General features: G+C 39.8%; 1 protein-coding gene across 9 annotated transcripts in view; it reads right to left on the bottom strand.

Annotated features, from left to right (window-relative positions):
- Positions 1 to 15,557, bottom strand: part of diaph2 (diaphanous-related formin 2) — a 361,962-nt gene that overhangs the window by 150,382 nt on the left and 196,023 nt on the right. For all 9 annotated transcript variants that reach the window (XM_079352006.1, XM_079352004.1, XM_079352007.1 and 6 more), the window contains 2 exons: positions 15,441 to 15,542; positions 11,300 to 11,394 (listed from right to left, as the gene is read on the bottom strand). In XM_079352006.1, coding sequence (XP_079208132.1) covers positions 11,300 to 11,394; positions 15,441 to 15,542 — 197 coding nt within the window. The remainder of the gene's footprint in view (positions 1 to 11,299; positions 11,395 to 15,440; positions 15,543 to 15,557) is intronic.

The following is a 15,557-nucleotide window of genomic DNA, read 5'->3' as shown; positions in this document are numbered from 1 at the left end:
GAAAAAGTAACAAAAACAAACAAACTTCAAAAACAAAACAAAAATCCAACATCTACTGAATCAATAATGATGAATCTAATCTTAATGTAGTGATAGTAAAGACAACATGTATGATTATTTGTTATTGGAGTTGACCTATATTGCAGATCCCCATTTTAAAACTCGCATAGTGTTTTGATGATGGATGCCCAAACTAACCGTAGGCGAAATTTCAGCACCCCCAGCAACTTTCTCAGATCTGGCCAATAAAAAGACAGTTGGCCGGTGGGGAAGGGCTTAAAAGAGATAGTAGCTGAAACAAACCGTTTCATGCTATAATAATGGTCTTTACTGACTCAAGAATAAATAAATAAATAAATAAGGAGTTTTAGTTGAGCTGCAATTCATGCGAAGCCTTAAGGTTTCAGAGAATGAAAACCTGTAAGGTGAAAATGAGTGTAACATGGGATCTTTATGAGAGAATTAATATGCTTTAAGACACACATGTACTTTCTAAACGATGAGTAAAAAACAGTCTTGTTAAGATGTAAATAAAAAAAATAATAAAATGAGACAGACTTTTGTCCATTGCGTTGAAATTCCCATTTGTTAATTTACTGATTTTAAAATGTCTCATACCGTCAAACTAATGCATTGCTGTATACAATGAGACTGTCAATCACATAAGAAGTGGGCTAGCATGCAAAACAGTAATAGAAATTAATTTGTTTGTGGAGGCTGCTGTGAGAGCGTCTCCGTGAGTGATGTGCCATCTGTCACGGAAAACAAAGACGCTGAATTGGAGAGCGAAAACAGAGAACACAGTTTAACTTAGTTAAGAAAATACTGCACCCAGTGTGCCTGAGGAGAGAAGCAGCATGGACTCCACCTAATCAAAATTTAACTGTTTTGCTGTATTGTGCATGAACTTGCCTGTGTGTGTGTCTGGATGTGGGTTTTAATCAATATTCAACCTGTACCTGGACTGGACCCTGTGGATACAGATCAGCAGCGCAGTGATGATCAGTGAAAAGTACATGTAGTACCTTGGGTCCTGGCCATCAATTTGAGAACCGCATTTGATTTTGCACCAAGCCGAGCCTTGCCTGTCTTCCCCTCCTGCCTTTCACTTTGTTTTTTCAATACTTCTCCTCCGTCTCTGTCTTATTTTTCCAGCCCCACCAAATCAGCATAATGCATTTCACAATTCATTGTTAAATTAGCATTTGATGGGGAAGAGAGTTATGTGCTGTGTGCCAAAATACACCACAATTAAGCCCAAGGGAGACCCCGCTTCTCCTGCTTAAGCTCTAATCCAACAGGCCCAGTGCACAGCCATACTTATCGCCTTGCCCCACATGTGCACTTTTTACACCATGCAAATGATGCCCAGCAATGTGCCAGGCTGCTTACAATCACCTGTTGTTACAGCAGAGAACAAAGGCTGGCACGGGCACTGCCAGACCCTGCAGCCAATGGGCCACCACGTGTAATGATGAGCCCATGCATATGGATGAGCATCGCGGAGATCTGGGTGATTGACAAGAGAGATAAACAATAATAACAAGCAAGGCTAGTACCAAGGACTCCTGTGAGACCTGGCGGAAAGGTTGTTGCCATGGTGAGGTGAAGGGAAGTGGTGGAAAGCCGAAAGCTGACACTGATGCTGTTTACCATGAGACAACCTAGTCAATGTTTGTCAGGATATTATGTGGCACACTACTGTAAATAATTGTCTTATTTCGTCTGCTCTGTGAAAGCGTCACATCGCTAATAACTTCAATTTAGTCAGAAATGAATTCCAAAATGAAAGACACCACTGACAAATGTATATATAGTGTACAATGTTTATGAGACAGTAATGTGTTTATTTTTACTGCATGTTCATGTTCACATGACTAAATCCAGATTAGATCCTCTGAAGAGACAGCTCCTATGGTTCCAATACATAGTATACCTCATATGAATGAAACACACCAACATGATCATATGGGATCAATTTTTATATTTGTAAATCCAAATATGATATAAATCACTTCCCTGGCAAGGAAGGTGGACAAAAATGAAAAAACGACAACACTATATATTATTTTTATTGTAGTAACGCTTTTTCAGGGAGGAAAAACTCTTGTTTAATAGAAGTCTGTGTTCTGGTATTATAGCCATGGGAAACAATAAATCAGGATAGCTTTTACTAACAGAAGGCATGATACACAGTGGTTACAAGCTCTCACATTGTGAAAATATATTGTGTCGATATATGTGCACAGAGAGCCAAAGAGGGATCAAAGAGAGGTTATGAAATATGGTGCAGGTAGGTCGGCGAGGCTCTTTTCTTTCAATGTAAATCACAACTCCACTTACACTGAAATGAAAAAGCTGAAGGTGCAAGAAGATGAAATGTTTTCCAAACTGGTGGTGGTATGACACATTAATAGATTTCTTCACATATGATATAATATGGCTTGAGAAATGGGACACATGCTGTGACACTAATTCTCTCTCTGCTATATTTCTTTTGCATCATTTTGACATTTCAGATATATTCACTGCTGACTCCGAATGTGCAAAATTGGGTTTATCAAATAATATTGTAATGCTCATCTCGAAACATCAAATGAATATACATGTTCCCCGCTGTTTACTTAAAAGGCCTAGTATGTCATCCAATGATGTGAAGACATTTACTCTATAAAACATGCTGAGTTCAACTACAAGAGACACTGGACACTTCACTGCCACTTCATTGAGTCTCCTAGCAGGCCATTTGACACAACACAGGGAAATACTAATTACAAATGAATAGTGGCGGTGCAGTGTTAGTCATTAGCCTTTCCTTTTGAAAAAGAGATGGGGTAATATAAAATACATTGGCAGACATTAAACATTAAGAAGCCACTCTGATATTCCGCAAAACAAGCCCCAAGGGCCATATCATTCGCTGACGAGAGAAAGCTTACCACACACACCAAAAACTGGGCGTGTTTAAACATTTAGTGATGACTCCCTTATTTCAGGGAGAAAGATCACATGGTGTGTTCTGTGTAAGGGTGGGGAGAAAAAAAGAGCTGATCTGCAGCAGCCTACAAAACAGTTCTTATTTTAGTTTAATGTAAACTCTCAGTCTCCGGGAGAATTTGTGTCTGGGAAATCACTACTCTCTATATAATGATCATTCTGTACCTTACATAGAAATGACTCAGGCAACCTTCAGCCCTGAATTTGTGTCAAAGTATGATAGTCGAGTCAAACTTAAATCCACCTATCTGCGACCAAGTTATGTGGATACTTAAACAGGAGTCCCACTCAAAACCAGGACCAGACCAGTACAAGTCCCACACTGCTTACCCCACAAACTGAAGCGCGTATTATATGAAATATATAGGCTCAGTATATAGGCTCTTTACCCCCCCTCCTCCCACACTAAGTCTACACGTACACAACTGTAACCAAAATGACTATACAGGTATCAATCATCCAGTTCCAGTTACATTAACTTATGAAGATATCAGACGACATGAGTGCCACGCAAGTGGAGATTTTGATGTTAGTTAAACTGTTGTCAAACAGTGATACCTATTTCTTCAAATCCTGCTGCTATCTAAGGGATACTCTGGTCGAGTAGTCAAGATGATCAGAGTCAGCATCAGGGAGGGAGTATTGGTAGCACATGTTTTAAGTGCAGATCCCCCTTCATCTCAATTTATGGACATCCCGTCATTTGTGGACTTGATTAGTTTTTAAAATGTCATGAAGCTTCATCAAGACTGTGTAAAGTGTGGTAAATTACAAGAGAAGACAGCAAACCATTAAACCAGATGTACACAGCATATGGACTGCCTTTGTATGAGGGAGGGAGAAAACAATATTATTAGAACTTAAAACAAAAAAGCTTAGATTGGCCTGGGAGGCAATAGAAATGGGAATTTTTGGAAATTTTACAATTCTTCAATCTTAACAAAGAAAAATTCCCCAAGATGTGCCAAGTAAACGATTTGGGAACCAATTCTATTCCAGCCAAAATATTGTACAAGAAAAGACAATAAAAAGAAGAAAAGAAGTGGCAAGACATAAGACGAAGCTTGGGAGCTTGGAGAACACACTTGCTAAGCATTAATCTAAATTCCTGGAAACCAATACCACTTAATCCCTCCTACTGCAAGTAAGACTACTTCCTAACAACGCCTTTGGATTCATTCCTCTAAGAGATTGTAGAGCATGTTTAATACAACAATGACAACATTGTCAGGCACTTGAACTTATTTAACAATTTTTCAGGGACCACTGCCACAACAGAAAAATAGGCTTTCATGCCGTTCTCAAGAGTTATGATGGGCCGGCTTAATATGGATTTTGCACCACCTTTAGTTGTAAATCCCAATCAAATGGGAGTCATTCAGTCTTAGCTGTTTCTCTGAATGTTGAACAAAATGTTCTATTTTCAGTCTGAGAGAAAAAATATATATATATTTAAACAACTATATGTTCAAAAGAAATCATAGAAATCATTATTTCTGACTGAACAGATATTAAGTAAACAGAACTGCCACAAAAAAAAAAAAGAAGTCTTCTTGCTCTCTTATTGGGGAAGTGTTCAAGAATGAATGACAAACTAATATTTAAATAATCATTCAAAGTATACCATGTCATTTGGATTAATTTCTTGTTTTACTGAGCTCTTTTGTGATTCTTCCAATCAACTTTGATCTGATGTCTGTATAATAATGTTCATCTGGACGAATGGCGCATCTCTTACTAGGAAAAAAAACAAAAAAAGAACAGAAACCGACAATTCTACAAGACACCAACTGTGTGGACTAAGTTTACGATCTTGGCATGACATGTTACAATAACACAAGTAAAGCAATGATGAATCTGCAGTGACTATTCAGTTGTCCTCTCAGCATACAACATCGTGTCAGCCTCACGAAAATGAACTGTTATGAGCCACCCCCTGCATGTCTAGCAGCTCTGTACACCAGAAACTATTCAAGTTTACAAGAGCTTATTAATAATCTAGCCATTGTTTGGCCTCCTTCTGTTCCATTGGCAGGAACTCTAAAGGGCATGGGACCAACTACCATCATTATGCCATTTAAGCCCTCTCCCCTGGGCGCCAAGGCTATGAGGGACGTTTTGGAGAAATTGAAATACCAAAGGAGTACTAACTTGAGGAAGAGACAGCAGGGACATGATGGAAAGCCATGTTTATTATTTAAACAATGTGAATGAGGTAGACTGTACGCTTAGAACGGGTGCCAATGATAAGAACTAGGGGCGTTGGATGTCCTGTAAAGCCTCAACAAATGCACGCACAATGCAACTAGGGCCCTGAAGCCCAAGACACGTGCATGACTCTTTCCCACACAAACAATGTCAACACAACAATCCCTTGCTGCTTCTGTTGCCAGCCAACAATAGGAACGAATAGCTTTGTCAGGCTGTCAGCCCCCTTAAAGCAGACCTTTGCCAAGCTTTCGCAGTCGCAATCTGTTTTCACGGAGCCAACGTTCATTATTGTCTCTCATTGTCCTCTTCATCTCATTATTAAACAGTGCAGGGTGATGGGGTGGCTCTGATGTCTTCTTGAATTTCATGAAGCTGGCCTGATATACAAGTGACCTCTGTCCAGCAGCACTATGAACATTGGGGGCAAATGAGATAAAGAGATTGAGAAAGTGAGAGACAGATTGCATGCAAACGTGTCACTGTGTGTGTGTGTGTGTGTGTGTGTGTGTGTGTGTGTGTGTAGGTGTGTGTGTGTGTATTTGCACACATGCTTGGACCTTGCACACATTTATTGCTTGGATGATAAATGACAAAATTGTGCAGGAACCAGAAGACAGAGAGGATAACCGACATTGTCTATCCATTTGCATGTACTGTACGTATGTTTGCTCGCTGAGTGCACAGAGATGAAAATAGGGGGTGGAATTGCAAGGATTCATATGGAGTCTAGATGAATGGCAAGAGCGGGGACTGTCTGCTAGCATTCAGGGATGTGTACATCATCTCCGAGGCGTTGATGGGCCCTAATGCAGAATAAGGAGAGCCAATCAACTCCTATCTATCCGCTCTGTCGTGGTGACACATGGTAGGGTTGCTTCAAGGCCAGCACACTGTCACATTCTGCTGACAAATCATTACATTAGACATGTCGACACAGAACTGAGATAATAAGATTCAGTTACAGAGTTTTAGATGCATTATGAACACCCCTTGCTTCCTTGATTCATTCCACTTTCACTTTTCCTCTCATGCCAAAGCATATTTTTTTTAGTGTTCTATGTCTTCTCGTATCTATTTCATTGGTTTACATCAACCCAGGAAGGCTCTTTCAACTCACTTTTTCAAGGTCCAGATGGAAAGAGATATCAAATCAACAATATGTTCACTTCTTTTGTTCTTAAACAAAACAATACAGATTTATTCTTTTAACGTCGAAAGGTATTTAATTAGATACTTCATCACATTTTAGCACTTGTATCAAATGACCTATGTTCCATGAATAAGTTATACTTAAATGAGTGTGAACAAGCTTGTGTGAAAAAACTTTCCATTTCCATTGATATGCATCACATTTTTGCTGATCTTGTCCTGTTCATGGGATCCGAGTCTGCGCCGGCTTACGTAGGACACGACGTGTTCACGGAGATTTAGAAAACAGCTATTTATTTTATCTTAGATGAGTCACCAAAGGCTACGTACAGGCGGAAGTAATGTTTTTCGAAATAAAAACACCAACTTCTGTTTTATTTATGAAGACAAACATGTCACTCACTGAGAATATTTTGAAAATAGAGGAACTGCCAACAGAAGCTGCTTCTACAGCATGCTGAGTTAATCACTCGGTCTGACACCTACCCCTGCGTCAGTTGTTAAAGGCATTTGAATGCTCTATCAAGAAATTACCAATCTTGTCCCTGATGGTCTTAGTCATTGTAAGGTAATGCAGAGGCATCAGTATTCATTTCATGTTATTTCAAGAACAGCCACAAATCTCTCACAGGAGCTAAGAGCAAATGCAACAGGTGGCAGGAAGCTATGAAGAGTGAAAAGTAGCTGAAAACTACGATCACATGTAGACAGTCAAACCGCCGATCACAGGATATACACGTTGATCTTGCAAATATCCTCAAGAAGTTTCTTTTGTTCTTCACTTAAGCTCTCAACTCTATTACAGATTTATTTTTGGTGCACACAATCACCCACTCGCTCTTACATTAGCAAGATGGTAAATACATTTCCTTTTAGCAGTTGCCAAACCATGCAGACACATCTTCCCACTTTGCGTGTGTGTGTGTGTGTGTATGTCAGTGTGCAGTTGTCCATGCAGATAAATGGTGATTGGCGTGTGGCTGAAAGTGGGTGGTGTAGAGTGATTAATCAGCGTAATGAGTGTAGATGAGCACTGTGCAGATGGAGCCCACACTCAGGACTGTGTCACCCAGCAGGAGGTCTCTTTGCTTCCCTTTGCTGCCTCTGTAAAGCACAAGTTGTATTTCTCATGCATGTCACTTGTTCTGGTGTTTGGCCCGCGCTCATTTCTGCATGAGTGTGTTCAATAATCACACTCTCATTTCAACATGAAAGTTGGCTAAGAACACAATCAGTGATATTTTCAAACACGTGAAGATCAATCCGGTGTACGTTCCGGTAGATTTTTTTTTTTTTTTCTTAGTCTTCCACAAAATTGTCTGAAGTCAGAGAACTTTTATTTTGGTGTAAAAACCTAGGCGCAAATTGGGCTGTCCATCAAACACAAACAACAGAAAAGAGTTTTCAGTTTCCTTTCATGAGACGTAAAAGTCTAACAGCTGTGGGGCACAAGAAGTCTGATACAAGATCAGTTCCTTAGAAAAATAACATTTCAGTAGAAGAGATAATAAGAGGAGCAGAAAAAAAGCTTTGACTGATATTGTTGAGAAAAAATGGCAAACATGCTCTTCAACAAAGAGGAGCAACAGTACCTCATCACAGTATACGGGCTAGCATACAGTATTAAAGTATAATATGCCATAAAACCTTAAATGGATGTACATTAGATAACGAGAAAAAACACCTCAGCAAGACTGACAGACACCTAAATACAAGTGATATGAAAAGGCTGAGCAATATTGAGCTTGTCACGCACAAATGCAACAAGTTAATGAGACAAGATAATATTATGTAGAATAATAATGACATTAAATAAGCTAAACTCGTGAGTTTGGAAATTCAGCAAGATAATGAGGATTAGGCCAACTTAATCCAAAGCAAAGTTCTTGTCATTAAAACACTTCAGTCATGCAGCTGTTATATTACAATAACTATTGTGTCTGTTTTGAAGCATTGTTGGCACTTTATAGAAAGTGTAATATTTTATGAATTAAGTACTTCATTTGAAGGCAGCTAATATTCTTACGATTCATGCTTTTTAAGATTGTGGTTGAAACTGTCTCTAGGTCCTGACAGACATTAATTATTCATGTGCTCTGTAAAAAAGCAAGATGTAAAAAAAAAAATCTGTCATATGTAGCAGTTGTAAGCCTGTAAAAACTTTGACTAATGTCTGCCATAAGGTACCAGTTTGAAGAACCAATCATGCCTCCCTGTTCTTTCTCTACCCATGCTTTAGTAGATAAGACAACATCTATACATAAAACTAGCTACAAAATAACATTTCCTCTGTTGCATTGATTGTCTGACATTCCAGCTTCACCAGTGGGTGCTTTTGGAATTATAATGATGACAACACTTGTATGAATATGTTTTATCCTGGTTTTAAAAATTCAATTTTAACTTTCACTATGGTCACTTGGTACAGGTCCCTCAGCATAACAAATGGGAGTGTTATTAAACGGTGGGGAATAAGTGCAGGTTCTGCCTTCAATGACTAAACAACCTTGTACAAAGCAAAGACTCTGAAAAGGCCCAGTCAATCCTGGCTGATCGCAGTCACCCTTTGATCAAAGAGTTTAAGTTGCTTCAGTCTGGATTCAGCCTGCCAGCCTGAAGGACAAAAAGAATAAAAAGCTCATCTGTTGCTGCTGCCATTGCATCTTTAAACGTTAAATTGTGTGGCTTTTAACCTGTTTCTATCTATCATATCTACAGTATTGTCCATTAGACTTTGACTTCTAAACGTTTATGCTTTAAGTTGATTGTTGGCCTGTCAAAGCCTCAGAGATGATGTATACAACTCTAAATGCTAGCAGGCGTTCCAATTTCTCACCATCTCTATGTATATTTTTACTGCTGACTGCAAGACTCATCTTACAGGGATAATGGAGGCAAAGTTGAACCTTGAACAGCGCAGAAAGCAAAGGAATTGTGAGAATTGGTTGCTGGATGTATGGAGTCTAGGCAGGCGGGGAATCAAATGATGAACTATGTACATTAGCGAAATACCACTGATTGACATCATACAAATACTACCGCTCTCTGTTTTTATCTTTCTCCCTCCCCGCCAGTGCTATGAGGTCAAATAATTCGTAGCACAGACCAATTTTTGTTGTAGCATGCGCCACATAGCTGCGCCACTGTACAGCCCTGATATATGGGAAGTAAACAAACATTTTTCATGAGAGTGTTATACTAATTGTCCAGTCTGGGCCTCACACGGTCTTTAGCATCGTTAGCTAACCAGCGGTGACATACTTGCCAGATGTTGGCGCCTTCTGCCTCGATAAGTTAACTCTGTTGGTCCTCAAGCTTTTGTGACATCTCTCAGAAGCTGACTTGTACACTTGCTCTCATGAGTATTGTAAGAAGATACTAAGACGTCTGAGGGACATATGAATCATATGAAGTAGTTGCCAATATTTGGAAACCAAAACATCGAGTTTGGCTATCACTGACACCTTTTCGTATTGCTTTTACATGCTCTTAACCATTGTTTATCTTGAAAGGTGATTAAGAGCAAACAAGAAAAATCTGACTTTTCTGTTTGCCTCTTTGTTTGGCTTGATATTTTCATTATTGTCCTCATAAATTTACTGGATTGATGTATGGAGTAGGATTAAGAAAACCCCGAAAAAGTGCTGGCTGTTGACTATTCACAAGCTTCCAAACTAGCTTGTCATTGTCTTCTCAGCTATTTGATGGTGGACAGAGTACTAACCAGACAATTGTAAATCAGTCCAACCATGTGTGCGGTGATGTGTGCAAAACGGCCTTGGTGGGGATGTATTGGGGACGCAGCTGCCCTGCTGGCAGTTATACACTATTTCTGCTTTGCTGCAAAAAAAAGGCTGAAGGTTGGTAAAGGTCAACACCTTAACTTCCTTTCTCCTTCACAAGGCAGAGGGGGTCTGCCATCTCATAAGGCACACTCTGTAATTTCTGCCAGATTGCCAGCCAATTAAAGGTTATCAGAGCTCAAAATAATAGTCCTGCAGGGAAGCTCTCTTGATAGGCCCCATCTAAATATATATTGCCTCACCACCTTTTACAAGTGTCTGGGATCCAAGCAGTGAGGAGGAGGCAGACTGGCTCCTGCTCTGGAGTTTGTTGATAAGCCATGTGGGAAAGGACATGTATAACAGTAGAAGGGATTTTTTTTTTTTTAAATTTTTTTTTTTATCATTTTTATTTTCTTTCCAAAGGAGGAAAGGCCTTTGGGTTAAAGCTTAAAAGCTACATTTGAATGCTGCCCTCCTCCTGAAAATGTTCTCACACACACACAGTCTTCAGGATTATAACAAAATCAAATCTTTTATTTGCTGTTTACACATCCTACTTTGGATATAAAAGGGAAACAACAAACAACAGGACTGTTTATAGTGCTTCACACAAGGACAGTGAGGAAAACAAAAAAAGTGCAATTGAGGCTCCAGCTGCCCAGTGATGCATTGGCACCTCAGATACACCCGCCCTCCTTTCAATTAATGCTTTCAGAGAGAAGAAAAACAGAAATAGAATAAAAAAAACAAAAAAACAAGTAGCCTCTAGAAAGCTCATCAATTATGTTTTTAAGACAAAGGCAAGAGGAAAAGAGGAGGCGGAGTTGGGAAGACTTTGCCAAGGCTTGTCCTTCATAATCCATTATAAGAAGATGAATGAGGGTCCACATGAGAATGAGGAGACAGACTTGTGTTGAAAAAACAGACCCTACCTGCTTCAAAACGGGGTCACAGAGGTATCTGCCAGACAGGAATTTAAGAATTGCCTTTTCATGTGAACCTGTGGAGAATGTCTGTCTCTCTTTGACACAAACAGACTAGTGTGCATATTTATCAAGGGGTAAAAATAAGAATATGTGTCTATGTGTGCCAGTGAAAAAAAAAAAAGGAAAAAAAACAAAAAAAAACTAACGCACCACACAAAACATCAGTCTTACCTGGATGAGTGATTCGCTCAGTCTTTCCTCGTCTACCTCCAGCACAATGTCCCGGATCTCTTCATAAGGCAGGCGGAACGAGCCCAAGAAAATTGCTGTTGTGATGGAGAGAGAAGAGAGTCATTTCCTCAATCTTTTTTTTTTTTTTTTTTCCTTTTTTTATTAGACCACAGGGTTCAAAGAGACATTTCAGCACTCATCGCTCCTCAAACAAAATGACCACAGACCTAACTTGTCACTCGGAAAAAACTAATACGGTCTGTGCCCTTCAACAGGATAGTGTGTGTCACCCTGACGAAAATTGGGAAGGGGAACGTCAAGATTGAACAGAAACCGGGAAAAATGCCAAAGTAGCACTACTAACACTTAGCTAAAAAGTGATTCAAAGGTTAAAAAAAGATGTTGATTAGTTGTACCAGGTGCCAGTAATTGTGCCATATTGAAGGTGGGATGTTTTGTTTCGGTGGATACAAAGAGGTACACTGAATCCGCCACAGGGGACAGCCTAGTGGGTGTTTCACTCTCCAGGTGGGGTGACCACGGTGGAAATTGGAGCTGATGGTGTATCCAGGTGGAAGTCACAGGTGGATGTTTGGTAATGAGTTGGAGGAGAGTGACTCAACAGCTGCTATAATGCTGCAGCAGTGAGACCTGATGTCTGTATTTGATTCACAACAAACGGAGAGATGGTGCATCTTGATATCCTCTCTTCTTCACAGTCTTACTATTTATGAAAGAGACTCCTGAATGCCATTACGCACTGCACATCAACCTTTTTCTGGTTTCACTGTGACATATATCGGTTGTCTCTTGACTCTGAATTGAAGAGAAAGTTTTGCTTTCTGTTTTAACTTTTTCGAATGTTCCGTGAGTAACCTACATTGTTACGTTTTTGAATCTGAATTGGCATGATCGTTTCAATCAGGGTTTATTTGTGTCAACGACTGCATGTTTGTCATGCATTTTGCGAGCTTGTCATCAATTTGTCCTACATATCCTCCTCATATGAAAGCAACAGCTGGGTACAAGGTTCTCTTGGGTGTGGGCTGTCGAAAGTAATCCAGGGAGTAAAGTACAAACTGAGGTGGATACAAAATAGTTAGCGAGGGACTGTTTTGAAGCTAAAACTTCGACTGCTAGGAGCTATTGTATCCCCCTCTATGTCCTGTGTAAGTGATGGATGTGGTCAACCCTGCACCTGTTTGCATACTTACCTGAATGAGCCAAAATGAGATAAGTGTTTGCAGGTGTGGTAATGAGGCACCATGCATTTGTTTTCCTCCACATGCTGCATTAATTGCTGAGATTTTGATCAGGTACAGTGAGCTATATTAGTGGCTGAGGCTGGTTAGTTTGAGAGGACATTAACATGTGACTGCCATGTGTACACTACATGGACAACAATGATTTACTTTAAGTAGTTATGTTGGGAATTAATTTGATATGGAAATGGTTTCTAATATCCGAGGACTGCCTTAGCAGGTCACTGTGCTAATTGTTTGAAACAACGTAAAAATTAAATTTAAAAAATCTTTCCAACCAATTCCACTGATATATGCCCAGCACAAGTTTTCAAATTCACAGTTGACCTCCAAAAAAGCTTGCCGATACAAAGTGTTTCCTGTAATGTAGATCTAGTTTTCTGTTTAATGATTTCATTAAAAAAGAAATATACAACTCATATTCCATAAAAATGCAAGTTGGTATATTTTAAAAGCATTTCTGCATGACTTATAGTGAATAAGCCAACTTTCCTGCTTGGGTTGCTCGCTGTCTGTATTTTAACTTTCAGTAAAGCTTCCTCTCTCTCAGGACTTCACATTTCAACTTGAACTTTTTGGAAGTATCCTTTTGTGAACTCCAAGATTTAAAGGAATTTGAAGCCTTCTGTTAAGTGATTCTCTTCTCTTAAAGTTTGCAGGACAAAAAAATAAAATAAAACATTTTTTACTTGCATACAATATTGACCTAAAAGAAACAACTTGCTTTTTCCCAGTTTAGCACCAAAACCTCAAGCAAATTAATGATTTAAAGAAATCTTATGATGCAAGTCTTCTTTTTCCATTTGCTTTCAATAAAAAAAAGACCACTCTAATTTGTTTGTGAATTTGAAAAAAATAGATTGCTGTGAAGAACTGGGCTCGTGTTGCAGATCCAGTTATATGCTCCTTAGCAGTATGAATCAAGTAATTGGAAATGATTAACGTCTTGTCCCTTTCAGCTTTTAAGAGCTGCGTGTTAGAAGTTTGACCTCCTTAAAGTGTCTCTTCATTTTACTGAGTCTACTTGCTCTTCTTCTTTTCATTCAGGAGTTACTGCTTTGTCCACTGATATAAAGAAAACGGCTGCCGATTTTCCATTTAATGGTCCTGTCCAACCTCTGCTTTGATAACCAAGTGACTGGGGTAATACACTCATTCACAAAGTAGGATCTTATAGTCACAATATATTTCTTTTAGTCACTTTATAAGCTTATATCTTATCTAACTGTACAGCAATTCTCTGTATTCAGAGCTTACTCACTAGTCAAAGGCTCATCTGCAGCTTATTGTAAAGAGCACCAGTAGGTTTGACGGCAGACAGATTGGGAGACACATTTTATCAGACAGTATGCACAATTGTGGTACCTGAATACACAAAGCAATGGTATCATCACAATCACTCGTTTTGCGCCAGTTGTTACACGCATCAGAATCGAAAAGGGAGTCTGGAGGGTTTTTGCAGCAGGCTGTGAATGTGATCTATGATACAGTAGGATGTTGTCAGGGCGACTCGCGGGAGCTCTGTCGCGGTGTTAGACCACATGCCTCCCACCCTTTGCCATACTGGAGGTGAGATTTTCTACACTTATCTCTGCTTCCCGCCACATTCCCGAGCCCATCTGCTGGTGCTGTAATCAAAGACGGCAGTGACACCTCTCAACATTGTCACAGGCTGGACACAAGTGCAATGACATGGGCGCGCTGGCACACACTCAAATATGCAAACATGTGTGCACATACACACACACAAACACAAACACAAGTCGACATATGAGGAAGCGTCAATGTGTTGTCCTTATGCTCATGCCAGATGCCCCTTCTGACGTCAGACCCCAATATTTTACCCAGTGAACTCATTCATCTGGCCTCTGTTGTTCATGGAAGATGCAAGAATAGGAAGCTATGATGCATCAGTGCAAGATATCTCTGGCATACAGAAATTGGTCGGAAGGCACCCAGAACTGTTAATGGTTCTTTGACGTGCACTCACACCTTTGCTTATTTGACATTCTAGTTTGATTCCTCTCCTTTTCCAGAGTGCAGAGAACTCACCCACCTACAAATTCACTCATACTATTGTGCAGTTTGAAACAGCAAACCAATCTGCTCCTCCTTTGATAAGGACAGGTAAAAAAAAAAAAAAAGAACATGGTACGGGTGATATGTAATCTTAGCATCTGGCATGTTTATTCCATGAGGTGCTATCATCTACATTGTGTCTCAGAGGTAAGGAATATCAAGGCTGCAGATGGAATCCAAAAGAGTGTCTCTTCCCCCTCCAATCAACACAGCAGCACTGCCAACACCGCAGTCCCTCAATTTGTTTGTGCAACGAATTCATGCACACGTTTTATGGATTTGGGATCAAGGAGGTTCATATGGAGGAGACAAGGTGGAGGGGTCAGGCTGTTAGTGAAATTCTAAGGCAGAAGGCTTTAGAGAGAATTTGCATCTAACCTGAAATGACACCCAGACAAAATATCTTTCCATCAACCTTGCCAAAACAAAGGAAAGCTTAGAGGGAGAGGTGGTGCCTGTTGTACCAAACAATCAGTCAACTTAGACTCCCGGGGATTCAGAATGCCTACACATAACTTTATTGCTGAGTTCTGACAGGAATTGTGTTTCACACATTATTACAGACAGAGAGCTTGGACAGAATCTATATGCACTCGTGGTGACCGCTTACCAACTGCTAAGATAACATTTCCCAAAAGGGCTCAGTAAAACATTATCCCTGTTGAGAGCGTTTCCCATCAGCTGAATGATGCCGTATGAGGGAAACCCTGACATTCCATTATAAAAGAACACACGTCATGAACAAACAGTGTTAAACGTGTGTTATGTGGTAAAAACAAAATATACAAGTTCATACTCACAAAGATTCTGCGCTGTTTTGGAGTCCAAGATGCGAAGCTCTTTGGCCTTTTTCTTGAACTGTTGCATTCTGTCGTCAGTCTCGTCTTTGACGTCTTTTTTCACTGCAGGAAGAAAAA

The sequence above is a fragment of the Symphodus melops genome, assembly GCF_947650265.1.
Source record: "Symphodus melops genome assembly, chromosome: 9".
Lineage (NCBI taxonomy): Eukaryota > Metazoa > Chordata > Actinopteri > Labriformes > Labridae > Symphodus > Symphodus melops.
This window is presented reverse-complemented; position numbering and strand designations above follow the sequence as displayed.